Source organism: Chiloscyllium plagiosum, unplaced genomic scaffold (assembly GCF_037043375.1).
Source record: "Chiloscyllium plagiosum isolate Xiang-an unplaced genomic scaffold, Cpla_swu_hap1 HiC_scaffold_29, whole genome shotgun sequence".
Taxonomy (NCBI): Eukaryota; Metazoa; Chordata; class Chondrichthyes; order Orectolobiformes; family Hemiscylliidae; genus Chiloscyllium; species Chiloscyllium plagiosum.
The window spans coordinates 43,096,653-43,123,823 of NW_028270167.1; the positions used below are offsets into that span (position 1 = coordinate 43,096,653).

At 42.1% G+C, this 27,171-nt stretch overlaps 1 protein-coding gene across 2 annotated transcripts in view; it reads left to right on the forward strand.

Annotated features, from left to right (window-relative positions):
- The first annotated feature begins 985 nt into the window (after positions 1-985).
- The window catches only part of siae (sialic acid acetylesterase), a 168,883-nt gene continuing 142,697 nt past the window's right edge, over positions 986-27,171 (forward strand). For both annotated transcript variants that reach the window (XM_087976542.1, XM_043676962.2), the window contains exons 1-3: positions 986-1,090; positions 1,187-1,351; positions 22,883-23,049. In XM_087976542.1, the coding sequence (XP_087832668.1) occupies positions 1,015-1,090; positions 1,187-1,351; positions 22,883-23,049 (408 nt within the window). In that variant the 5' untranslated portion in view covers positions 986-1,014. The remainder of the gene's footprint in view (positions 1,091-1,186; positions 1,352-22,882; positions 23,050-27,171) is intronic.

Sequence of the window (27,171 nt, forward strand, 5' to 3'; positions counted from 1 at the left end):
GAAAAAGGTGAACATCTGAGGTCCACCTGTTGAAAATGGCATTACTGAAATAAATGAATTGAAAGTGGAGAAACTGGGAGAATAGAATGGAATCTCTACAGAAGGCACATTATGAGGATGTATAGTTAAGATGGCTGGCCTATCTTTAGAAATGCAAACAGAGATGTCACAGAAAGGAAGGGAGATGCCAGATATGGACCAGGTGAAGGAGAGTGAAGGAGAGGGTAGAAATTAGAAGAGATTGCACGCCATGGTAAACAGGCAGCTGAGAGCTAGCTATCTCAAAATTCTATAACTGATGTAAAGCATCAGAAGAATTGCTTAGGTAAGTGGGGATGGACTGCACAAGGTGAGAAAAAAATCAAGGTAGGAAGAAATAAATTCTATGGAGAAGGAACAGTCAGAAACAGTGGGTCTATGCGGTCAGTTGTTTGGAGATAATGAGGACTGCAGATACTGGAAAGTAAGAGTTGATGAAGCTGGGAAAAGCACAGCAGGTCAGGCAACATCAGAGGAGGAGTGGAGAGCACGGTTCAGCTCGGAACTTTTCATCAGGACTGAGGGCCGAGAATTAAACAGGGGGAAAGGCAGATGGGATGACGGCAGATGGATACCCAGTCAGCCCCGTTTGTGGATTTCAGCGAAGGGACCAGGATTGACTATGGGGGGCGGGGCATTGTGGGTGAGGGGGCGGGGCAAGGTGGGTGAAGGGGCGGGGCAAGGTGGGTGAAGGGGCGGGGCAAGGTGGGTGAAGGGGCGGGTCATTATGGGCGAAGGGGCGGGTCACTGAGGGGGCGGGACATTGCGGGTGAGGGGGCGGGACATTGCGGGTGAGGGGGCGGGACATTGCGGATGAGGGGGCGGGACATTGCGGATGAGGGGGCGGGACATTGCGGGTGAGGGGGCGGGACATTGCGGAGAGGGGACGGGGCAAGGCGGGTGAGGGGGCAAGGCGGGTGAGAAGGCGGGTGAGGGGGCGGGATTGGGCGGGTCAGAGTTGGTGCTGGTTGGACTATGGCGAGGCTCGGGTTGTTGTATTTGTTTGTCGGGGTTGTATTGTCGTTGTTGTCGAGTCACGGGTTTTGTGCGGGTAAGTGACAATACCCCCCCTGGTTATTGAAGATAAATGAAGTATGTAATCAGTCCTGGTTGAATTGTTCTAAGGCAGTTTGTTTTTGTTTTTCAGAGTTTCTCTTCCGGTTTGGATCTTACTATGCCGATCACATGGTGTTACAGAAAGAACCTGGCCGAGCTGTGGTTTGGGGATATGGTGCAGTGGGAGCAATAATCCGTGTGTCGGTCCGGACAGACAACAACACATTAACTCATGAAGTAACAAGAGTGAACCAAGGTGGGGAATTGTGCTTGTTTGTATAATCTGTATGGAGAATGTCTGATTCATAGAGTCATAGAGATGTAAAGCATGGAAACAGACCCTTCGGTCCAACCCGTCCATGCTGACCAGATATCCCAACCCAATCTAGTCCCACCTGCCGGCACCTGGCCCATATCCCACCAAACCTTTCCTATTCACATACCCATCCAAATGCCTCGTAAATGTTGCAATTGTACCAGCCTCCACCACATCCTCTGGCAGCTCATTCCATACACGTACCACCCTTTGCATGAAAAAAAATGCCCCTTAGGTCTCTTTTATACCCTTCCCCTCGTACACTATCCATGCCCCTCATGATTTTATAAACCTCTATACGGTCACCCCTCAGCATCCCATGCTCCAGGAAAAACAGCCCCAGTCTATTCAGCCTCTCTCTATAGCTCAAATCCTCCAACCCTGGCAACATCCTTAAATCTTTTCTGAACCCATTCAAGTTTCACAACATCTTTCTGATAGGAAGTAGACAAGAACTGCACACAATATTCCAACAGTGGCCTAATCAATGTCCTGTATAGCCGCAACATGACTATATACTCAACACTCTGCACTCAATACTCTGACCAATGAAGGAAAGCATACCAAATGCTGCCTTCACTATCCTATCTACCTGCAGCTCCACTTTCAAGGAGCTATGAACCTGCACTCCAAGGTCTCTTGGTTCAGCAACACTCCCTAGGAATTACCAACAAACTGCCAGACTACTCAGACCCGTTGGCATCACAAACCCACCAACACACTAAACACTAAAACAGCTAATGAACTTCAAAAACCCTATACAGACATCAAACAAAACTAATGTCATTTACAAAATACCATGCACGGACTGTAACAAACACTACATTGGACAAACAGACAGAAAACTAGCCACCAGTATACATGAACACCAACGAGCCACAAAAAGACATGACACTCTCTCACTAGTATCCTCACGTACAGATGAGGAAGGACACCACTTCAACTTGACGGAGTGACGGAGAGAGATGGTGGCATCTAAGTGTGTGGTGAATGATCAGTCGACTGGAGAGATAAAGGTGATCGGTGGAGACAACCTTTCAACCCTAACAGGAAAGAATGTTTTAATTGTTGAGGATATAATTGATACGGGTAAAACAATGCAGACTCTGCTGAGCATGTTGCAAAATTACAAACCCAACATGGTGAAGGTGGTGAGTCTGCTGGTTAAACGAACTCCTCGAAGTGTGGGCTATCGGCCAGACTTCGTTGGTTTTGAAGTTCCAGACAAGTTTGTGGTTGGATATGCACTCGACTATAATGAATACTTCAGAGATTTAAATCATATTTGTGTAATCAGTGAAAAGGGAAGAGAGAAGTACAAGGCATGAGGTGTGTGGCACTTCGATGGACTGTCAGATTGTGATGGTTGAAATCAGCTGAAGACAGTCAGTCTAGAAGATAATCTCTAGGGCTATGTGTTTGTTACTGTCAGTGAATTAGATATTTAAGGGCCCATCATGAACATACTTAAGTATTTATTTTTGTACTGTAAAAACATAAACTTACAATTTATCAAAAAAAAATTAGCGTTAATTAGCAGAGGGATTGAATTCAAGAGTCGTGAAGTGATGTTGCAACTGTACAGGACTTTGGTTAGGCCACATTTGGAGTACTGTGTGCAGTTCTGGTCGCCTCACTTTAGGAAAGATGTGGAAGCTTTGGAGAGGGTGCAGAGAAGATTTACCAGGATGTTGCCTGGAATGGAGAATAGGTCGTACGAGGATAGGTTGAGAGTGCGAGGTCTTTTCTTGTTGGAATGGCGAAGGATGAGGGGTGACTTGATAGAGGTTTATAAGATGATCATAGGAATAGATAGAGTAGACAGTCAGAAACTTTTTGCCCGGGTACAACAGAGTGTTACAAGGGGACATAAATTTAAGGTGAAGGATGGAAGGTATAGGGGAGATGTCAGGGGTGGGTTCTTTACCCAGAGAGTGGTGGGGACATGGAATGCGCTGCCTGTGGGAGTGGTAGAGTCAGAATCTTTGGTGACCTTTAAGCGGCAATTGGATAGGTACATGGATGGGTGCTTAAGCTAGGACAAATGTTCGGCACAACATCATGGGCCGAAGGGCCTGTTCTGTGCTGTATTGTTCTATGTTTTATCTAGTTCTAACTGGGACAACACATCCATCCTAGGAGAAGCCAAACAGAGACACGCACGAGAATTCCTAGAAACACGGCATTCTAACCGGAACTCTATCAACAAACACATTGAGTTAGACCCGATCTACCACCCCCTGAGAAAAGGAACAGGAAGTGACATCACCACAGGAAATGACATCAACCCAAAGAAACCCAAATATATAAATAGAAAGCAGGAATTTTCATCATTGCTTCGCCTGAGGCCCACTGAAGACGTTACTTAGTAAGGTAACAAAACATCTGGAAATGAACCTTGCGGCTCAGCGAGCAAACCTACATCCATTTTTTCGCTATGTTTAAAGACATCCAGCACTTCCTTCTCTGTAATATGGACATTTTCAAGATGTCATTGTCTATTTCCCTACGTTCTATATCTTCCATGTCCTTTTCCACAGTAAATACTGATGCAAAATACTCATTTAATATCTTCCCCATCATGTGCAGCTCCACACAAAGGCCGCCTTGCTGATGCTTGTGGAGTCCTATTCTCTGAGGAGAAAGCGAGGGCTGCAGATGCCCGAAACGTCGATTCTCCTGTTCCTTGGATGGTGCCTGACCTGCTGCGCTTTTCCAGCAACACATTTTCAGCTTGAGTCCTATTCTCTCCCTAGTTACCCTATTGTCCTTAATGTATTTGTAAAGACCCTTTGGATTCTCCTTAACTCTATTTGCCAAAGCTATCTCACATCCCCTTTTTGCCCTCCTGATTTCCCTCTTAAAGCATACTCCTAATACCTTTAATTCTTCTAAGGATTCACTCGATCTGTCCTGAATACCTGACATATGCTTCCTCCTTTTTCTTAACCAAACCCTCAATTTCTTTAGTCATCCAGCATTCCCTACACCTACCAGCCTTTTCTTTCATCCTAACAGGATTATACTGTCTTTGGACTCTCGTTATCTAATTTCTGAAGGTTTCCCATTTTCAGCCGTCCCTTTACCTGTGGACATCTGCCACTAATCAGCTTTTGAAAGTTCTTGCCTAATACTGTCAAAATTGGCCTTTAGAATCTCAACTTTTAGATATGGTCTATCTTTTTCCATCACTGTTTTAAAATTAATAGAATTATGGTCGCTGGCCCCAACATGCTCCCCCTCTGACACCTCAGTCACCTACCCTGCCTTATTTCGCAAGAGTAGGTGAAGTTTTGCACCTTTTCTCGGAGGTACGTCCATACACTGAATCAGAAAATTTTCTTGTTTGCACTGAAAAAAATTCTTCTCCGTCTAAACCCTTAACACTATGGCAGTCCCAATCTATGTTTGAAAAGGTAAAATCCCCTATTATTCCTACAGATAACTGAGATCTCCTTGCAAATTTGTTTCTCAATTTCCCTTTGACTATTAGAGGGTCTAGAATACAATCCAATAAGGTGACCATCCTTTTCTTATTTCTCAGTTCCATCCAAATAACTTGCCTGGATGTATTTCTGGGAATATCCTCCCTCAGCACAGCTGTAATGCTATCCCTTATCAAAAATGCCACTGCCCCTCTTCTCTTGCCTCCCTTCCTGTAGCATTTGTATCTTGGAACATTAAGCTGCCAGTCGTGGTGGTACTATTGGCAGAAACGTCTAGAATCATCCTTTCCCTGGCTGCAGGCCTTCAAGCTAGGGCTCCGGATAAGGGGACTAATTTTGGATTATAATTAGAAGTTTCACCATCTGGTTGAGAGTATTCTAACCTTGAACGTTGTGGATGATCAGCTGTTGAGCATATTCTAGATTGAGATTGAAAGAGTACTGCACTTGAGGCGCATCAAGGAATGTGAGGATCGAGTAGAAAAGTAGATTTGAAGTTGAGGATCAGTCGTGATTTTATGAAATTAAGAACCAGACTTGGGGGACTGTATAGCCTATTCCTGAATCTATTCCTTAATGTTTTTATGCTGCCAATTATGGAGTAAAACAGGATTTAGTAAGGAAATTCTGATCATAGTAAATAACCAGGAAGTACCAGGAAAAAGCTTCCAACACTCAAAAGTAGAAAACCCATTTTAGGGAACTTTAAGAAAGCAATTTAAACAGCAAACCGTAGACATGGAAAAGGACTTGTGAACAGGATTCAGGACAACACTAAGAAATTTTATAAATACATTTAAAGGCAAGAGGTTAACCAGGGAAAGAGTAGGGTCCGTGAGTGATCAAGGATTTGACTCACCCTGCCCGGCCCCCTCACCCACCATACCCTGCCCCCATAGTCAAATCCTGGCTTTGAAGCCACAAGATGTTAGAAGGATGTGGAATGAATACTTCTCTTTGGTCTTCACTCTGGAAAAGGAGAATGTAGGAATGAAATTCGCGGAAAGGGACAGTGAAGAACTTGCATAGTTTGACATAGGCAATAGGGAGGTATTGGAGGCTCTGTTAGGCTTAAAACAGATAGATCCCCCTGACCCGGCTGAATTGCTGCTGTGAGAGGTGAGGCAGACAATTTTTAATTCCTCTCTGGCCAGATGGGAAGTGCCAGAGGACTGGAGGACAGCTGATGTGGTTCCACTTTTTAAGAGGCATGGTGGAGATGAACTGGGAAATTACAGTCTGGTGAGTTTCATGTTAGTAATATGGAAACTATTGAAGAAAATTCTGAGGAACAAAGTAATACTAATTACTGTCATAGAGTCGAACAGCAAGGAACAGCATGGTCCATGCTGACCATGTTTCCATACTAAACTAGATCTATTTGGCCATATCCCTGTAAACCTTTCGTATTTATGTATTTGTCCAAATTTATCTTAAAATATGCCCCCTAGTTCCGAACTCTCCCGCCCTAGAGAAAGAACCCTTGTTATTTACCTATCTATGCCCTTCATGATTTTATAAACCTCTCAAAGGACCCCCCTCAACTTCCTGTGCTCCACTGAAGAAAGTCCTAGCCTATCCAGCCTATTTTTTATAACTCAAACCCTCCATTCCTGGTAACATCCTGGTAAATCTTTGCTGACTTGGAAGGACAGGTGTTGATTAAAGATAGTCAGCATAGCATTGTCAGAGGGTGGTTATGCCTAACAACTTTGCACAAATAAATTGAAAAGTGTGTGGATGAAGGAAGTTCAGTTGATGTAGTTTATGTGGATTTTAGTGAAGCTTTTTACAAGGTGCATCATGGGAGACTGATTGAGAAGGGCAAATGTCATTGAATTGAGGGAAACATAGTGAGATGGGTCAGAAATGGGTTTAGTAATAGTGGTAAAAGGCTGTTCGAGTGACTGGAGGTTGGCATCCAGTGGTGTACCTTTATTATCTGTTATATTCAGAAATAATGAACGTGAAAATGGGGGAGGGAACGCAAAGTAAAATTATAGATGATGCCAAGATTGGTAGAGTGGTTAACAGTGAAGAAAATGATTGTAAGTTACATGAAGATATAGGTAGGTTGGTCAGATGGGCAGACCAGTGGCAAATGGTATTTAATCCTGATAAGTGCTAGGAAATGTACTTTGGAAGAAGAAACAAGATAAGGGAGTATTTAGTGAATGGCAGGACATTGGGTAGTTTAGAGGAATAGAGGATTTTTGGATAATTATTCACAGATCCTTGAAGTTGGCAAAGCATGTGAATAGGATAGTTAAAGCATATGGAATCTATTCATGTTATGGACTAGGCCAGCCCCCCTCAAAACATTTTAAGAAGCCAACCCAGAATTTAAATTTTATTTTGTGCGAAGTGGATATTCCAGGAGTGATGCAGCTAGGCAACCATTCAGCTTTAAACAAAACAGAATTTATTTAAACATTACAGATGAAATACAAACAAAAGAAAACAGAATTTAGAATAACTTATTTGATAACCCACCAACACAATATCGCAACTTAACGAAGGTGTCCCAATCCTGGCAACATCCCATAAATACATCCCTTAACAAAAGATAAATTCAAACACAGATTCTTACAGGCAGGAGAGGTTTCAGAGAGAAAGTTCAGGCAAGACCTCTGTTAAAGCATAGAACTGCTTTTCACTGTAGCCACTTCTTTAGGTCCCCAGTAATTTTCTTGACTGCTTGCTAAAACAAACCAAACTAGAAAATAAACCTGAACTGGAGAACTGTTAGCCATTTCAGCACCACTGAATTTACAAACCTTCTTGAAAAAAAAACTAAGGACAGCATAATCTTGTTAAAAGAGGTAGCAGTGTCACAAGCATAAGAGAATGGAAATAATGTTGGAGTTGCACAGAGCATTGATCAGGTCACAGCTGGAGTATTGTGTGCGGTTATGGTCACCTCACTACAGGAAAGCTGTGATAACTCTGGATGTAGGTTTGCTTGCTGAGCTGGAAGGTTCATTTTCAGATGTTTCGTAACCATACTAGGTAACATCTTCAGTGAGCCTCTGGACAAAAAACTGCTGGTGTTTCCTGCTTTCTGTTTATATGTTTGGGTTTCCTTGGGTTGGTGACATCATTTCTGATGTTGACATCATTTCCTATGGTGATGTCATTTCCTGTTCTTTTTCTTGGGGATCTAACTCAATGTGTTTGTTGATAGAGTTCCAGTTGGAATGCCATGCTTCTAGGAATTCTCGTGCATGTCTCTTTGGCTTGTCCTAGGATGGATGTGTTGTCCCAGTCAAAGTTAGCACCCCCTGTGAAAAAGAACAGGAAATGACATCACGAACCCAAGGAAACCCAAACAAATAAATAGAAAGCAGGAAACACCAGCAGTTCTTCGTCCGGAGGCTCACCGAAGGTGTTACCTTAGTAAGGTGATGAAACATCTGAAAATGAGCCTTCCAGCTCAGCGAGCAAACCTACATCCAGAACCTCAACGTGAGCTACCAATCTTCTCAAAACTCGCTACCTGTGATAGCATTAGAGGGGGTAGGGAGAAAGTTCACTGGGATATTGCCTGGGATGGAGAAATTGAGGTATAAGGAGAGAACAAAGAACATTACAGCACAGGGGAACATGCCCTTCAGACCTCCATGCCTGTGCTGATCCAGATCCTCTATCTAAATCTGCCGTCTATTTTCTAAGGATCTATATCCCTTTGCTTCCCTATCCATTTATGTATCTATCTAGATACACCTTAAATGACGCTATCATTCCCGCTCCAAGCACCTCTGCTGGCAACCCATTCCAGGCACCCACCACGCTCTGCATGAAGAACTTTCCATGCATATCTCCCCTATACTTTTCCACTCTCAGTTTGAACCTGTGACCCCTAGTATTTGAGTCCTCCAATCTGGGGAAAATGTTTTTTGCTATCCACTCTATCTATACCACTCATGATTTTGTAGGCCTCAATCAGGTCCCCCCTCAACTTCCTTCTTTCCAATGAAAATAATCCTCATCTATTCAACCTCTCATAGCTAGCACTCTCCATACCAGGCAACATCCTGGTGAACATCCTCTGCACAAAGCATCCACATCATTTTGGTAATATGGTGACCAGAACTGTACGCAGTATTCCAAATGTGGCTGACCTGTTATACAACTGTAACATGACCTGCTAACTGTTTAGTGAGAGACTAAATAGATTTGGATTATTTTCTTTAGAGCTGAGACGACTGAGGGGGGCATGATTGAGCTATATAAGATTATGAGGAGTGAACAGAGCGCAGCTATTCCCCTTGGCTGAGGGTCAATCATGAAAGGGCATTGTTTTAGGGTATGGGCAGGAGACTCAACATTTGATGGGCATCAGGAATGCACTGTTTGGAAAAGTAGTGGAGGCTGGAAGTCTTACAAACTTTAAAAGATATTTGAATGAGTATTTCAAAAATCATAAAATTCAAGAATATGGTACAATTGCAGCAAATTGGGATTAGTGCATTATTAGTGGTAGTTATGCCAGATTTTATGTGCTGAACAGTCTTTGCTGTACCTATGAATTTATGAAATACACCTTTTAGAGACAAGTGGGCATTGCAGGGCCTGGGAGACATCATCACCCTGGATGATGGTATTTTGATTTAATAAGCTCCATTCACTGCTCGTGACCTCTCTTCAAGTGCCCCACTGGAGGCTGTTTCACTGATTTTTAAAGTTTCTTTTTCATAAGAATATACGTCATCTGACGAAATGGGTTAGATTCAAGTTTGCAGAGGGAAGTAAAGGTAGTGGAGGATTTGGCCAAGTCTTCAAATTCTAGATATGACAGAGGACTCTGGCGATAACTTTCATATTCTTGTTTAGAAATTAGGAGAAAGAGGGACCTGTAACTGTAGACCAGCCACTTGAACTGGTGGTGACAAAACTTTTACTTGAAGAACCCAAGTAAAAATTAATTGCCACTTGACAGTCCCTTGGATTAGTGAATGAAAGTCAAGATGAATTTGTTAAAGTCAAATGAAGCTCAATTTGATTAACAAAGAGGACCAATGAGTGTAGAGTACAATTCATATTATGGATATCAAAACATATTTGATAAAATGCTACTACTTGTGAACAAAATTGAAGATGCACAGTAAAAGTGCCAGAGTGGAAAAAGCACAGCAGGTCAGGCAGTGTCCAAGGACCACGAGAGTCGATGTTTTGGGCATATCCCTTCTTCAAGACTGGGGAGGGAAAAGGGGGCTGAGAGCTAAATCGGGGAGGGAGTTAGGGCTAGGGAAAGATAAGTAGGAGGTGATGGTGATAGGTTGGTGAAAGTGTGGAATGGATATGTGGGAGGAACAGTGGACAAGTAGGCCAGATCAGTAGGGCGGATCTGACTTGCAGGGTTGGATCTGGGATGGGGTGGGGGGAGGTGAAATTTGGAAACTGGCAAATTCAGTGTTCATGCCATGCGGTTGTAGGCTCTCGAGGCGGAAGATGAGGTGTTCCTCCTCCAATTTGTGGTGGCCTTGTGTAGGCAGTGGAGGAGGCCCAGAATGGACATGTCCTCAGGAGTGTGGGAGGGGGAGTTGAAGTGGATGGCCACACGAAGGTGGGGTTGGTTGGTGTACGGATCAGAAATATTCCCTGAACCATTCTGTGACTTTGCACTTGGTGCACCGATACTGCTCATTTAGCAAGGTTATACTGTCCTTGGCTTTGTTTCAGAGTTCGTAAAAGCAGCCATTCTGAAAAGTCTGACTTGGATGGGTTTTAGTGTCAATTTGATTATAGCTAACAGATACTGCCTCAGGAAAAAGGCGTTCAAATTTTTAAAAGAAACACTTGTATGATTAAAGAGGGGTGGACAGTGCTCTAGGTTCAACTTTTTTCTAGTTTGGTTTGGTTTGGTTTTAGCAGTCTGGCTGTTCACTAAAAGCAGTCAGTCAGTGGGGCTGATGGTGCAAGAAGCTACATGGAAGAAAGTGTTCTATGCTGAACCCCTCTGCCATCTCTCTCTCTCTCTCTCTTTTGTGCCAAGAGGTGTTTATGGGGATTGTTGCAATGAATTGGAACAGCATCATTAAGTTGGGATAATTGGCTGGGTTTTCAGCGAGGTTAAATTATTGAATATTCTGTTCTCTTTTGTATATGTTTCATTCAGTAATCTTGTGAATGAATTCTGTTTTGTTTCAAATTTTGATTTATGGACCAATTCAATCGTCAGCCATTTCAGTTGATGATCTTGCCTTTTTAACTCTCTGCTCGTACACGAATTCTCACTACTTCAGGAATTGAATTTTTGAACTCCTCCAAAATAATTCTCTCTCTAAGAGCATCATGGGGGGCACGGTGGCACAGTGGTTAGCACTGCGGCCTCACAGCGCCAGAGATCCAGGTTCAATTCCCACCTCATTGCATATTCACTCCGTGTCTGCGTGGGTTTCCTCCGGGTGCTCCGGTTTCCTCCCATAATCCCAAAAATGTGCAGGTTAGGTGAATTGGCCATGCTAAATTGCCCGTAGTGTTAGGTGAAGAGGTAAATTTAGGGGAATGGGTCTGGGTGGGTTGTGCTTCGGCGGGTCAGGGTGGACTTGTTGGGCCGAAGGGCCTGTTTCCAGCTGACCAGCTGCATTTCTCCTTGAATATCCACTTAAACCTGCTTTAAAACAACTCGTAAAGTTAGGATCCGGGCTACTTTCTTGAAATGTTTTTGGGGGGGGGGGTCTGGCCTGGCCTGGCCCAATACAGATTTGCGGCTCTTTGTTCTATAGCTCCAGATTGGGATTCGTGTTGCTGGACTTAAAGGCAGCAAGTGTTAGGTGTTAGTGTCTTTTGTTCTGGGTGTTGAATTAAGTTGGTTTAATCAATACTTGGCATAGCAATGGTTCTTTTCAGTCACCAAGGGTTTTCTGGGGTAGATTAAGTTGGAGACAAAAGACAGGAAAGGTCAACAGAAATAAAACAGTTTGAATTACAATTAAAAGCAGAGGAAAGAGAAAAGGAATGAATCGCTTTAGCAGAGTAAAAAGAGAGAGAGAGAGAGAGAGAGAGAGAGAGAGAGATTGAGAGAAAAGGAAGAAAAAGGCAGAGTTTGAACTTCAGAAATTGGTACCTAGACAGGAAAGACAGCTTAAAAAGATGGACATGAGGGCTGAAGGTAAGCTCTGAAGAGAGTGAGGATGAGGAAACCCATGGTAGCCGAAGGCATGGTGAGAAACTGTTAAATATCTTCAAGCATTTCCTAATTTGATGAAAAGGATATGGAAACCTTTTTCATCTCATTTGAAAAGGTGGGGTAAACAAATGCGATGGCCATTGACCAATGGTTGTGTTGATCCAAACAAAACTCTTGTAAAAAGCGGTAGTGAGGTGTTTGCATCGTTATCAGAGGAGGTATCTGGGCCATATGAGGAAGTGAAGACAGCCATCTGATGAACATATGAGCTTGTGCCAGAAGTCAACAGACAACATTTCAGGAGTCAAAGAAGGGGCAGTTTAGGATATCCAGATTCTGGATTAGTGCTGCTGGAACAGCACAGTGGTTCAGGCAGCATTCGAGGAGCAGTAAAATCGAGTTTAGGATATCCAGTCAGCATGGATGAGTTGGACCAAAGGGTCTGTTTCCATGCTGTACACTTCTGTGACTCTATGACTCTAAATACAACAAAAACTTGAAATTTCAATGACCCTGGTGAATCCAGCAGTGAGTTTGAAAGGATCAAACAAAGTAATTTGGATAAGTGGATAAGGGCATTAAAAATAAAGCAAATCGATTAGATTAGATTACAGTGTGGAAACAGGCCCTTCGGCCCAACAAGTCCACCCTGACCCGCCGAAGCGCAACCTACCCAGACCCATTCCCCTAAATTTACCCCTTCACCTAACACTACGGGCAATTTAGCATGGCCAACTCACCTAACCTGCACATTTTTGGGATTATGGGAGGAAACCGGAGCACCCGGAGGAAACCCACGCAGACACGGAGCGAATGTGCAATGAGATGGGAATTGAACCCAGGTCTCTGGCGCTGTGAGGCCGCAGTGCTAACCACTGTGCCACCGTGCCGCCCATGATGCTCTTAGAGAATTATTTTGGAGGAGTTCAAAAATTCAATTCCTGAAGTAGTGAGAATTCGTGTACGAGCAGAGAGTTAAAAAGGCAAGATCATCAACTGAAATGGCTGATGATTGAATTGGTCCATAAATCAAAGTTTGGCTTCCAACATCAATTTGAGATAGAAGCTGGGGCAAAGAGAAATTCTTGCCTGGAAAGGGAAAGTTAGATTTCAATGTAGGTCATAAGGATAACAACACAGGGTAAAAATGAAACCTTTGAAGGGGAAAGAGAAAATAAAATCTCCTGTGTTTTCACTGCAAAAAGTAGGCCACGTGAAATCACAGTGTTAGTGGATTAGGAAAAGCACTGTGAAGCCAGATGTAGGAAAACAGGATAAGCCAGTGAATTTTGTTGGAATGGTAATGGAAAGCAGAGTGAAGTCTAGAAAGCTGCACCAGAATGTACAATCTGGTCGGAGGTTGGTTAAAGATCTTCTTGAACTGTATACCTGTTAAAGTAGAGTTAACTCACATATGCCAGGAGCAGCAGGTAAAGAGGTTACAATATTAAGAAATACAGGACCCTTTGAATCTGTGATGTTGAAAGGTGAGGAGATGTATACTTCTGAAGGACCGTTGCCAGAAAAAAGTACTAGTAACGGGAATTCACGGTGAGACAAGAAGCACTCAATTATGTAAAATGAGGCTTGAGTGTCCAGTGATGAGTGGAGAACTTGTGGGAGGAGTACTGGACAAACTCTCAGTTCCAGGAGCCAACTTATCCTTGTTAACAATATGGCTGGTTCACAGGTAGGAGTGCTGCCTACTGTGGTTGAAAAGCCAGTGGAAACTCAGGCAACTGAACTTTTACAGGACACATATCTGGAATTTTTCCTGACTGTGTGGTAACAAGGTCACAAAGTCAGCAGTTGAAACAGAAGAAATCAAAGAGTGCAGATAAGAAAGTTCAAGTGGAATTAGCAGATTGATCAGATGGTTGACACAACCCAGGAACAGATAGATGACAAAAGAGATAAGTTAACTTAGTTACAGCAGAAAGATGAAAATGTAAAGCGATTGTATCAAAAGGCATACACGGAAAAAGAATCCGCATGTATTCCTATCATACATCATCTTAAGAATGATGTCTAAATGTCTTAAAGAAGTGGAGACCATCACATATTTGGACAGATGAGAAATTTGCAGGAGTTCATCAATTCATATTGCCAGTAAGTTATAGAAAGGCGGTGTTGTGGGTAGCGCATGAGCTACCACTAGGGGGTCATTTAGGAGTGAGAAAAACTCAAGCTAAAATACAAAAACATTTTTAGTGGTCTGGACTGCACAAGGATGTAGTTGAACTTTGCCAGACATGCCGTACATGCCAGGTAATTGGAAAACCACGAGAGGTAATAAAACCCCATCTTTAATACCTATTCCTGCATTTGAGGAACTTTTTACAAGAGTCTTAATTGATTGCATAGGACCCCTATCTAAAACAAAAAGTGGAAATCAGTATTTGTAAATAATAATGGAGGTGTCCATTAGATTTCCAGAGGCCCTTCCATTTCGCAATATCACAGCTAAAAGAATTGCCGAGGAATTACTCAAATTGTTTACTAGATATGAACTACCCACAGAGGTACAATCAGATCAAGGGTCAAACTTCACATCAAAATTATTCAAGGAAGTTATGAACAGCTCAGGAATAAAACAATTCAAATCTACAGCGTAATATCCAGGGTTGCAGTGAGCACTCGAAAGGTGGCATCAGACACTAAATACCATGTTGAGGGCTTATACTCAAAATCATCCAGATGATTGGGATAAAGGAATTCTGTTTGTACTTTTTGCAAACAGAGATCCACCAAATGAATCAACCAAATTCAGTCCATTTGAATGAACTTTTGGGATTGAAGTGAGATGACTGCTAAAATTGATTAAAGAGAAATTGTAGGTCATAATTCAGAGACCACATATTTGGACTTTGTGTCAAATTTTAGGAAACTACTAAGTAGAGTGGAGGAGTTGACTGGACAGCATTTAATCGTATCATGGCATATAATGAAACAGGAAACAGACAAGAAATCAAAAACTTGCAACTTTGATATTTAGGTTAAGGTGTTAATGTTACTTCGAGTGATAGATGAACCTTATCAAGTTGAAAGGAAATTAAGTGAGGTGATAAGGACTCCAGACAGAAAGAAACCTGAGTGTGCTATGTGAAGATGCTTATAAGGTATGCTAGAACATAGAATATTACAGCACAGTACAGGCCCCTCAGCCCTCGATGGTTTTGCAGGTTGGCAAACAATCTGAAGCCCATCTAACCTATACTATTCCATTTTCATCCATATGCCTATCCAATGACCATTTAAATGCCCTTAAAGTTGGCGGGTCTACTACAGTTGCATACATGCCATTCCACACCCCTACTACTGAGTAAAGAAACTACCCTGACATCTGTCCTATATCTATCACCCCTCAATTTAAAGCTATGCCCCTTCATGCTAGCCATCACCATCAAGGAAAAACGCTCTCACTGTCCACCCTATCTAACCCTCTTATCTTATATGTCTTAATTAAGTCACTGCTCTACCTTCTGTCTAAAAAAAAGCCTCAAGTCCCTCAGCCTTTCCTCATAAGACCTTCCCTCCATTCCAGGCAACATCCTAGTAAATCTCTTCTGAATCCTTTCCAAAGCTTCCACATCCTTCCCATATGCAGTAACCAGAACTGTACACAATACTCCAGGTGTGGCCGCTGCAGAGTTTTGTACAGCTGCAGCTTGATTATGTTTTCTGAGCGTATGCATTCAATCTCCTTTGAACCTGTGCCACCTTTTAGAGGGTTAATACCTATAAGGATTTTGCATGATAGCACCATTTAAGGTGTACATGAATGGGCATGGAGCAGAGGAATACAATAGAAAATAGGTGACAGGTTTAGGTAGAGGATCTGGATTGGTGCAGGCTTGGAGGGCCAAAAGGCCTGTTTCTGTGCTGTAATTTTCTTTGCTCTTTGATCTTGTTCTTAATCGGAACAGCATTTCCTATATCTACATCATGCATAATTAGGTCAGTACTTCCCAGCCTATTTCCACATATCTCCCCAAGTGATTGTAGTATCTCTTTCAGGGCATTTTGATTTTCCTCTGGAAGGTAACTTAATAATTTATCCCAATTTTTGACAACTTCCTCATTGTCCAATTTAATTTGAGGAATGTCCAATTCAGAATCCCCCGAATTTGGTTCTTCCCTCTGTATTGGAACCAATAACACAGTCTCCTTTGCCTTTCTCTCCATGTCAAAATCTTTGTTGTCACTGGCTGCAGGAATAGTGCCAAAAGACTGCAGGACAGCAAATGTTGTTCCCTTGTTCAGGAAGATGGGTAGAGCTAACCTAGAATATTGTGCCCAGTTCTGGTTGTCTCCTTATAGAAAGGATGTGGATGCTTTAGAGAGGAGTCTTACCAGGATGTTGCCTGAATTGGAGGGCATGTCTTATGAAGAGGTTGAGTGAGCTAGGGCTTCTCACACTGGAAAGAAGGAAGAGAGGTGACTTGATAGAGGTGTACAAGATAATGAGAGGCATAGATCGAGTAGATAGCCACAGACTTATCCCCAGGGCAGGAATGTCTGCCATGAAGGGTCGTAATTTTAGGGTGATTGGAGGAAGGTAAAGAGGAGATGTCAGAGGTAGATTCTTTACGCAAAGAGTGGTAGGTGCATTGAATGTAGTACCAGCAGAGGTACAACAGTCAGAGACGTTAAGGATATTTAAGCGACTGCTGAACAAACACATGGACGGCAGTAAATTGAGGAGTGTTTAGGTTAGGTTGATTTAGATTAAGATAAATGCTCGGCACCACGTTGTGGGCCGAAGGACTTGTAGTGTGCTGTGCTATTCTATGTTCTATGTATGTTGTGTACTAACAATTTAAAATGAGAGGGTTTTATAATGAAGCCTTTTTTTATTAATAGTTTTTATTTTAAAGGAGGCATTGTGCCGATGCTACTCCTTTAAAGAGGTTATGCTGTCCTTGGCTGCTTTTTGAGAGAGGTCGTAAAAGCAGTGATCCTGAAAAGTCTGGCCTGGATGGATTATAGGGCCAATTTGATTATAGCTGATAGATACTGTCTCAGGCAAAAGGTTGCCATGTTTTTAAAAGAAACACTTGTACAATGAAAGAGGAACGGCCAGTTCTCCCAGCTCAGCTTTTCTCTGGTTTGGTTTTAGCAGCCTGGCTGTTCACCGAAAACAGTCAGTCAGTGACGCTGCTTGTCCAAGAACAGTCTCTCGCCCTCTCTCACCAAGGATGTTTATGGGGATTGTTGCAAGGATGTCAAACGGCATCATTAAGTTGGGATAATCTCTTGGGTTTTTGAATAGGTCAAGTTATTTGGTATTCTTATTTTTGTTTTGTGTGCTTCATTCTGTAATCTTGTAAATAAATTCTGTTTTGTTTCAAACTAAGTGATTTGACCAGCTGCATCCCTCCTGGAATATCCACTATATCCACTATACCCCTGCTTAAAACAACTAGCAAAGTTAGGATCCGGGCTACTTTCTTGAAATTTTTTGAGGGGGCCTAGCCTGGTCCATAACACTCGATCTCTCTGATGTAGAGGAGAGCAGTAGATGCAATAAATGAGGTTGGAAGATATACAAGTAAATCTCTGCTGGGTTTGGAATCCCTTTGGGACCTTGGACTGAGGTGAGCGGGGAGATGTGGGAGCAGGTTTTGCACTCTTACACTAGCAGAGTGCCAGGTGTGGAGAGGCTGTTAGTGGGGAGTCTCCAGCATCTGCAGTCCTCACTTTTTCCTAGTAAAATTGGCAGGACAAGTCTAAATGTAAAATTACTCACAGTACAGAAAACAGATGGTAACAGTTGTGTTTTAGACTTGAAGGAACCAGGCAGTGGTATTTGCCAGCCGTCAGTATTGCCACCACTTTTCTTTTGAATATATATTAAGGGGAATGTGGTATTACCGCGAAACTATTAATCCAGAAACTCAGCTAACATTCTGGAGACCTTAATTCAAATTCCTTGGCAAATGGAGGAATGTTGAATTCAATTTAAAAATAAAACAGGAATTAAGAATCTACTAATGACCATGAAACATTACTGATGGTCAAAATAGTGGATCTGACTCATGATGTCCTTCCAGAGTCCATTCCCACAGCAATGTGGTTGAATCTCAACTGCCCTCTGAATTGGCTTAGTAAGCCACTCAGTTCAAGGGCAGCTAGGGGAGGGATAGGAAATGCTGGCCAGTCAGTGATGCCCATGATGTACAAGTGAATAAAAATAAATTGATAACCTAAATTGTGGTGATATTATTTCAAAATTTACAATGTCACAAGCAGTGAAGAGGATAGTTATGGGAAAACATAGACAGGTGAAATGGGCAGGGGCATGGCAGATGTAATTTAACAGAAATGTAAAATGATGTACATTTGTTGGAACAGTGAGAGGCAGTGTACATTAAACTGTGCGATTTTTAAAGGGCATCAGGAACCGTGAGATTGGAGGTATACATATCTTTGAGGATGAAAGTATTCTTTCACCAAAAACTTTACAACAAAATTAAATCTTTCCACTCTGGAAAAAGTAACATAAAGGTGCAAACAGTTATAAGTACAAATTTTATCAAAAGTCTAACCTTGTAACTTTTTTTTATTCATTCATGCAATGTGGGTGTCTCTGGCAGAGTCAGTATTATTGCTGTTCTCTAACAGTCCTGAAGTAGGTGGTGGTGAATCTGCTGCCTTGAACCAGTCTTGCCCTTGTGTCAAAGTATATCCTTAGTGCTGTCAGGAAGGGAGTTCCTGGAGTTTGACTTAGATTTTGCATTGCTAATAATTATTGAATATGAAACTCTACTTGGGAACTGTTTCCTTCTGACGTAAAAAGACAGGTTTACAGAACTCAGTGGTTAGCATTGCAGCCTTTCAGCACCAGGGGCCCAAGTTCATTTCCAGTCTCAGGCAACTGTCTGTTTGGAGGTTGCACGTTCTCCTCATGTCTGCGTGGGTTTTCTCCAGATGTTCTGGTTTCCTTCCTCTATCCAAAGACATGTACGTTTGGTGAGTTGGCCATGCTAAATTGCCCATAGTGTCCAGGGATGTGCAGGCTAGGTGGATTAGCCAGGGGAAATGCAGGGTTACAAGGAAAGGGCAGGGTGTTGAGTCTGGGTGATATGAGCTTCAGACGGTTGGTGTGGACTGAATGATCTGCTTCCACACTGTAGTGATACTATGATTCAATGTTATTCAAGGCATAAACTTCAATGTCTTTGAAATCTGCCTGATATAATTTCAGCATTCTTTTCTTTATTCTCACATGGAATATGTGCACCACTGCATTTGTTGTTCATCCCATTTGTCTTTCACCTGATTGAGGCCGTTTCAAAGGGCAGTTAAATTCGGAATTTGGAGTCACATGTAGACCAGATTAAGTAAGGATGGCAGGTTTCCTTCTCTCAAGGATATCCAGTGAACCTGCTGGGTGTTTATGTCGATTGACAATGGTCATTATTAGTTTACGTTTTAATTCCAGATTTTGGAAAAAAAATGTCAGATTTTACCCTCTGCCATAGTGGGATTTGAATCCATCCTTTCAGAGCATTAGCCCAGGATTGTGGATTACCAGTCCAGTGTCATTAACACTGCTTCTGTTCATAGAATGATAGACTACAGAAGAGACCCTTCGGCCGTCAAGTCTGTACTGCCAAATCTTTACACGAGTCCTATTAAGTCCACAGCCTTGGATGTTATAACACTTCAGGTGTTCAGTGAAGTACCTTTTTAAAAGTTGTGATATTTCCTGCCTCAGCTATCTTCTTAGGCATTGCATTTCAGACTCCACCACTTTCTGGTTAACATAGGTTTTCCTCAAATTCCCTCTAAACCTCCTTTAACATAATGCCCCTTGTCATTGACAGTTCCACTAAGGGGAACAGCTGTTTTTCACTTAGCTTGTTTCTGCATCTCATAATTTTATACACCTCCAAAAGGCTCCCCTCACTAAAACTTCCTGAAGAAAACCACCTGAGCTTTATCAAGCATCTCTTCACAGCTGAAACGGTCCATTCCAGGCAGTATCCCACTGAATCTCCTTTGCACCCTCTCCAGAGCAATCACATTTCTCCGATAGAGTGGTGACCACAACATTACTCCAGCTGTGGCCTAACTAAAGTACTGTGTGCTCCAACATTACCTTTTTGCTCTTAAAATGTGTACCACAACCAATAAACTCAATCATCCCATATGTTGTCTTAACTATCCTATTAATCTGTCCTGCCATTTTCAGGAATCTTTGGACACGCACCCAACATCCCTGTTCCTCTGAGCATCCTAGTGAATTGCTTCCTTGTCGTCTTCGTTTTTCTAAAGTGCATCACCTCATATGTATCAGGGTTAAATTCTATCTGCCACTAATCTGCCCACCTTGCCTTCCCCTGTAACCTAAGACCTTCTTCCTCACTGTCATCAGCCAATCAATCTTTGTGTTGTCCATAAACTTAATTATCATTAACACCCCCACCAAGCAATTCTCATCCACATCATTGATGAATATTACAAATCATCTGCCAATACCTCCAATACCTCTGCTTATATCAGTTTGCTCGAGAACTTCACAGTTCATCATCTCAAATCTGTACGTCTCCTCTGTCAAGACAGATATGAAGAACTCATTTAACAGTCTGCCAGTGTCCTCCAGCTTCATATATAGATTCCCCCCTTGGTCACTAATCATCCTAACTTTTTCCTGGTTATTTTCTTCCCCTTGATACACTTGAAGAATATATTGGGATTCTCCTTATTCTTGACCACCAGCATTTTCTCATCCTGAAAACAAAAAGTGCCTGAAATCATCCTAAGTCAGATAGCATCCATGGAGACAGGACAAGATAGCTGAATCTAGATTACCTGCTCAAGCCACTGTGATTTCCAGCATTTTTTGTTTTCAGTGCAGATTCCAGCATCAGCAGTAATTTGTTTCAGCATTTTCTCATACCCCTTTGCTCCCTTAATTGATTTCTTGATCTCCCCACAGCACTTTCTATTTTCCTTTAGGGCCTCCATTGCATGTTATCTTTGTACTTGTGATACATCACTCTTTCTTTTTATCAAGTCCTGAGTATTCCTAGACATCCATGGTTTTCTGGGCTATTCCTCCTATATTTCACCTTAAAGGGAACATGTTGGGCCTGCATTCTCCTCAGTACTTTTTTGAATGTCTCCCACTGTTCTGCTGTACATTTACTCTCAAGTGACTGTTTGTAGTCTACTTTGGCCATATCCTACCTTAGTTTAATAAAATCTGCCTAAGAACAATCCAAACGCTCTTTTTGCAATCATTTTTTCTGTTTTTCATAATAACTTACTGTATTGTGGTCACTGTCACTAAAATTGTCACCATTGTTACCTTGAGCATCTGTCTAGCTTCATTCCCCAGAATTAGGTGTTGACGCTAGAAGCTCTCCTGTATACATTTCACGAAATGTGTTCCCTCTAAACTCTTCATATAATCATTATCCAAATTGATTATGGGGTAGTTGAAATCCCCTAAAACCCTATTGTAATTTTCATCCGTCTTAGTGAATTGACTATGTTTGTACTCCTCAACTGCCCGCTAGCACCCTCATGATTAATGCAACATTGATGCCTCAAGTTGCCATCTTGTCCCTCCCTCAATATGTCTTTGTGATGGCCACAATATCATATTTCCATGTATCAGTTAATAACCTTAACTCACCTGTCTCGCCTCTCCTGGCATTAGAGGCCATCCAGCCTCTGCTTACTCCCTTGAGACACCATATGGCTGAACGTGCTCTGCCTTGGTTCCTTTTTTAAGTTATGCTATGTCACAATTGAACTAACACACTGTTTTTCCTGCTGAACAAGTCAAACTCTTCCCAACAGCAGTTGCAAACCATCCTGCAAGGATGTAAGTCCCATTCTGATTCCAGTGCAGACTGTCCCACTTGTAAAGGCCCCATTTTCCTCAGGAATGGTTCCAGTGATCCAGGAATCTAAAACCTTCCCTCCTGCACCAAGCTTGAGCCATACATCCTCCTATTTCTGCATTTGCTGGTGCTCAGCACTGGGAGTAATCCTGAGATTACAACCATTGAGGTTTTGCCTCTCATTCTACTGCCTAGCTTCCTGAATTCTTAACACAAGAAGTCATCCCTTGTTAGATTAGATTAGATTACTTACAGTGTGGAAACAGGCCCTTCAGCCCAACAAGTCTACACCGACCCTCTGAAGAGCACCCAGACCCATTCCCCTACATTTACCCCTTCACCTAACACTACAGGCAATTTAGCATGGCCAGTTCACCTAACCTGCACATCTTAGAACTGTGGGAGGAAACTGGAGCACCCGGAGGAAACCCACGCAGACACAGAGAGAATGTGCAAACTCCACACAGACAGTTGCCCGATGCGGGATTTGAACCCGGGTCTCTGGCGCTATGAGGCTGCAGTGCTAACCATATGTTCTATGTACATTGTTGGTGCCAATGTGTATCATGACCTCTCTTATCACCATCTCCCCAGCTGCTCCCCTAAAGGTGCCCAGTGACATCTCAGACACAGTCTCCATTGCTGCAACGTTTGCCTTCCTCCAATCTGCTCCTTGCACATGTCTGATTTTAATCACTGTTGACCTGTGCCTAAAACTCTGAAATTCCTTCCCTCCACCTTTTAAGACATTTATTGAAAGCTCTGTCTTTTTGGTTACTGGTTCTAATTTTTGTTTATGTGGATTGGTGTCAGATTTTGTTTGACAATTATGCTCTGAAATGCATTGGAATATTTTACTATGTTAAAGATCTGATATAAATGTGTGCTGCTGTTTTTCTGAGGTCTCTGCTGACAAGGAATGTATTTTTGATTGGTGTTAGTTATAGTCAAACTTCAGTGATGTCATGTACACGTGATTCCCGCCTCCCTCCACCGAGTACAAGTACTTTACTTTTATTTCTGTGTTATTTTTCAGGTGTCTGGAATGTTTTCCTTCGCCCTTTTGGTCCAGGTGGTCCATTTTGGATTATTGCAGAGCAGAATTATTCCAGAAGAGTGGAAAGAATTGTTTTAAAAGATGTTTATTTTGGAGATATCTGGCTGTGCGGTGGGCAAAGCAATATGGAGATGACAGTATTGCAGGTAATTATTTTTTCCTTGTGCTGGAGGAGCTTTATGGAGAAAAGTCTTGTGTTGTCAGGAAAAGGACAGAAATACGCACCTTGAAGATGTCCGATAATCACAATTATATAGTGAAGTTGGTTCCTCTCCCAAGAGAGGCAATTACCATGTCGCATAAAATACCGTGCATTGTTTCTGGCTGACAGAGATCTCATTACATTCTTATTGTTGAGCTTATTTTACAATTCTTTCCATCTCTGCCAACTGGCCACTGGCTGAGAAAACCCATGCTTCTACCCGTTATAATTCAGAAGCCAAGGTATTGTCCTGCTTCACAGAATTACAGCAGAAGGAGGCCATTTGATATATTGAAACTGCCAGTGCAAACTTGAGCAATCCAATTCGTCAGTTTCTACACCACAACCTGCAACTTTTTCTCCTATCTTTTTCCACCATCTTACCAGACCAGTCCAAATTCGTCATGTGGAATTCTGCCATCTCTGACTGTTTGGCTATATTAAAACAAAAATCCACAGTATGTGGTGTCACTAGTTAAGCAAGCATTTATTGCTCACCTCAAATGGTGAAATGAGAAGGTGATGGTGAACTTCCTCCTTGAATTGCTGCAGTTCATGAGTGTGTAGATATACCTATGCTGATAGGAAGGAAGTTCCAGGTTTTGACTCAGTCTTCAAGCAATGACTCGTGCCTGGAACAATTTTCATAAGTCCCTTCTGTATCACTTCACAGAGTCTTTATGTCCTTTCTAAAATGTGCTCAGAATTTGAAACCAAATTCCAGTTGAACATAATTTTGTTTCTTTTTTAATTAATTTAGCACAACTAGTATTGCCAGGATTAGAGTGTTTGAGCTATATGGAGAGGCTGAATAGGCCTGAGCATTTTTCCTGGAACATTGGAGGCTGAGGTGTGACCTTTATATAGGTTTATAAAATAATGAGGGGCATGGATAGGGTGAATTGCCAAGGTCGTTTTCCTAGGGTAAGGGAGTCCAAAGCTAGGAGGCATAGGTTTAAGGTGGGAAGGGAAAGATTTAAAACACACCTAACTTTTTCACAAAATGCCACAGAAAGTGGTGGAGGTGGATATAATTACAACATTTAAAAGCCATCCGAATGGGTAGATGAATAAGAAAAGTTTAGAGGGATTAGAATCAAATGTTGGCAAATGAGACTAGATCAGTTTAGGATATCTGGTTGACATAGATGAGTTGCACTGGAAGGGTTTGCTTTTGTGCTATATAACTGTAAATGTATGACTGCATAGCATCCTGGTTCTCTGCTTGTATTTGTAAAATCTATGATCACAACTAGAAGTCTGGTTTCTAAAGAAATATTAGCTAGAAGTCCTTTTCTTATATCAGTTAAATATTCAGAAGTGTTTTTAAACACATCTGAATGGCTTATTTTGCCCATCATCAAATCACCTGTGGTATTTATTTTTCATCTATTAACCAGCAGCAGTGTATCAAAGAATCCCGACAGTGTGGAAGCAGGCCTTTCCCTACCCTATCCCTGTAACCCTGCATTTCCCATGGCTAATCTGCCTAGCCTGCACATCCTTAGACACTGGGCAATTTAGCATAGCAAATCTACCCAATCTGCACATATTTGGACCGTGGGAGGAAACTGGAGCACCTGAAGGAATTTCACGCAAACAGTGGGAGAATATGCATGCTCCACAGTCACCCAAGGATAGAATTGAACCCAGGTCCTTAGTACTATGGGGCAGCAATGCTAACCATTGAGAAATCACAAGTATTTTCTAATTGGTTAATTTACATGCGCAACCTATTAAAAGAGATTGCAAAGCATTAAGGGTGAGGGCCTAAATTAAGTGTAGTTGGAAAGGGAGATAAAGCATTCCATCCACTATGATGCCCACCGTCCCTGAAGGCATTGAGAATATTGGTTGACACGTATGCTCCCTCGCCAAGTACACCCGGACACAAATATAGCTGTGGGAGAGGGGCTATGACTCCTTCCATAACCTGCTGCCTGGACTTAATAATAGCCACTTGTTCAGGCCCAGGAACATACCCACGAGGAAGTCCTTTGACTTACTATACCCCTCCACACCGAATGCCCAAGGTCAGAAGCATGGGGCTGTAGTGCAATTGAAAGCACAGCACAAGATAGCCAGAAGTCTTTGCTCCCTCCTACAAATCTGTTTCAGCTGTGATTGTGATCATTGTTGCTGACACTGCCAGTGTCCAGTCATGTACTGCAATGTTATAACCAGTTTCCTTTGCTTCATCTCTTTTGCCTCTTTGTCCTCCATCTTTCCCACTACATAAGAGACTGGTAACAAAAGTGAGGACATATGGAATTGAAGTAATTTACTGGCTTCAGTTAGGAGTTATTTTGGTAGATGGAGACTTTAGGAATAATGCATATGTTCTCAAAATAGGATGTGGTTTGTGGTGTCCTACAGGAGGCTTCAGTCATTCATTGTATTTATAAAATATGTGGGTTATTTATAATGTATTTCATCTTTGGTACCCAGAGAGTAGAGGAATTTTATCTCTTATTTATTAGAGATCAAGTTATACTTAAAGTTGCTCAATCTCCGGAGTTCACAGGTAATCAAAACAGAAAGTGCTGGAGAAACCCAACAAGTCTGACAGCATCTGTGGAAAGAGCAGCAATGCTAACATTTTGAGTTCAATACACAGTTTCAAAGAAGAGTCAGAGAAGAAATATTAACTCAGTTTCTGTGGCATTTTCTGTTTTATTTCAGATCTCCAGCATCTACAATATTTTGCTTTTACTTGGGGGAATTTAGCTATGAAGAAAGGTTGGATAGACTGGGTTTCATTTTCACTGGAATGCATGAGGTTGAGGGGCAACCTGGTAGAGGTTTATAAAATTGTGAATGGCATGGTTAGAGTGGAAAGTATGAGGCTTTTTCCCAGGATGGAGGCATCAATTACTAGGGACACAGGTTCAAGGGGGTGGGGGTGAGGGGTGAGGGCAATGTTTAAAACAGATTTGCGGGCAAGTATTTCACACACAGGATCGTGTGTGCTTGGTACGTGCTGTCAGGAGGTGGTGAAAGCAGACACAGTAGCAACATCCAAGAAGCGACTGGATAAATATATGAAGAGGAAAGGCATAGAGGGATACAGATCCTGTAAGTGAAGACAGTTTTCATGTGGAAGGGCAAAATGTGTCAGTGCAGACTTGGAAGGCCTCGTTCCTGTGCTGTACTGTTGTTTGAGTTAGACCAAATGTTTCCATGCTGTACATCTCTATGATTCTATAATTGGAACATTGCATGCAAATATGATACTGATGTTTAAGAAATGGACAAAGGATAATCCAGGAAACTACAGATCTGTCAGCTTAACACTAATAGTGGAAAAACTAATGGAGGCCATGGTATTGAATAAGATAAGCTACACTTGGAGAAAAATAAATGCTAGGCAGTCAACATTGCTTCGTCAAGGGCAGGTCATGTCTAACAAATTTAATTCTTTGACGAGGTAACACAGGCAGTGAATGGGGAGTAATGCAGTGGAAGCTGTATATTTCGACTTGCAGTAAGAATTTGGTACACTGCCATATGGAACATTTGTTTGCAAATTAGAAATATTTGGGTTTGATGGATCCTTAGCAATATGGATGAGAAGTAAATTAAAAGATAGGAGATAGAGGGGACGTACAGGTGGGCATTTCTCAGAAAGGAAAGGACTTGAAAGTGGTATTCCCAGTTCTCTGCATTGGGATCCTTACTTTTTCTGATTTACATCAACGATTTGGAGAGGGGTGCTGAAGGCAAAATCTCTAAATACTAAGCTGGGTAGAATAGTGAATTATGAAGATGATGCTGAGTGACTTCAGGTGAGCATTGGCAAGTTGTCCAAATGGGCAGATCCCTGGCAGATGAATTTCAATGCAGAGAAATGTGAAGTAATGTATTTTGGTAGAAGAAACAACTGTGAATTGGTAGAAGAAACAAGACTCAAGTGTACAAATTTGGAGGATAGAGAGACCTTGGGTCTCATGTTCATGATTCTCTGAGGGGGACCAGGCAAGTTGAAACAATTGTTAAAAAGGCTTATAGGATTCTTAGGTTTATAATAGAGGCATAGAGTATAAAAGCAATGAAGTGATGCTACACC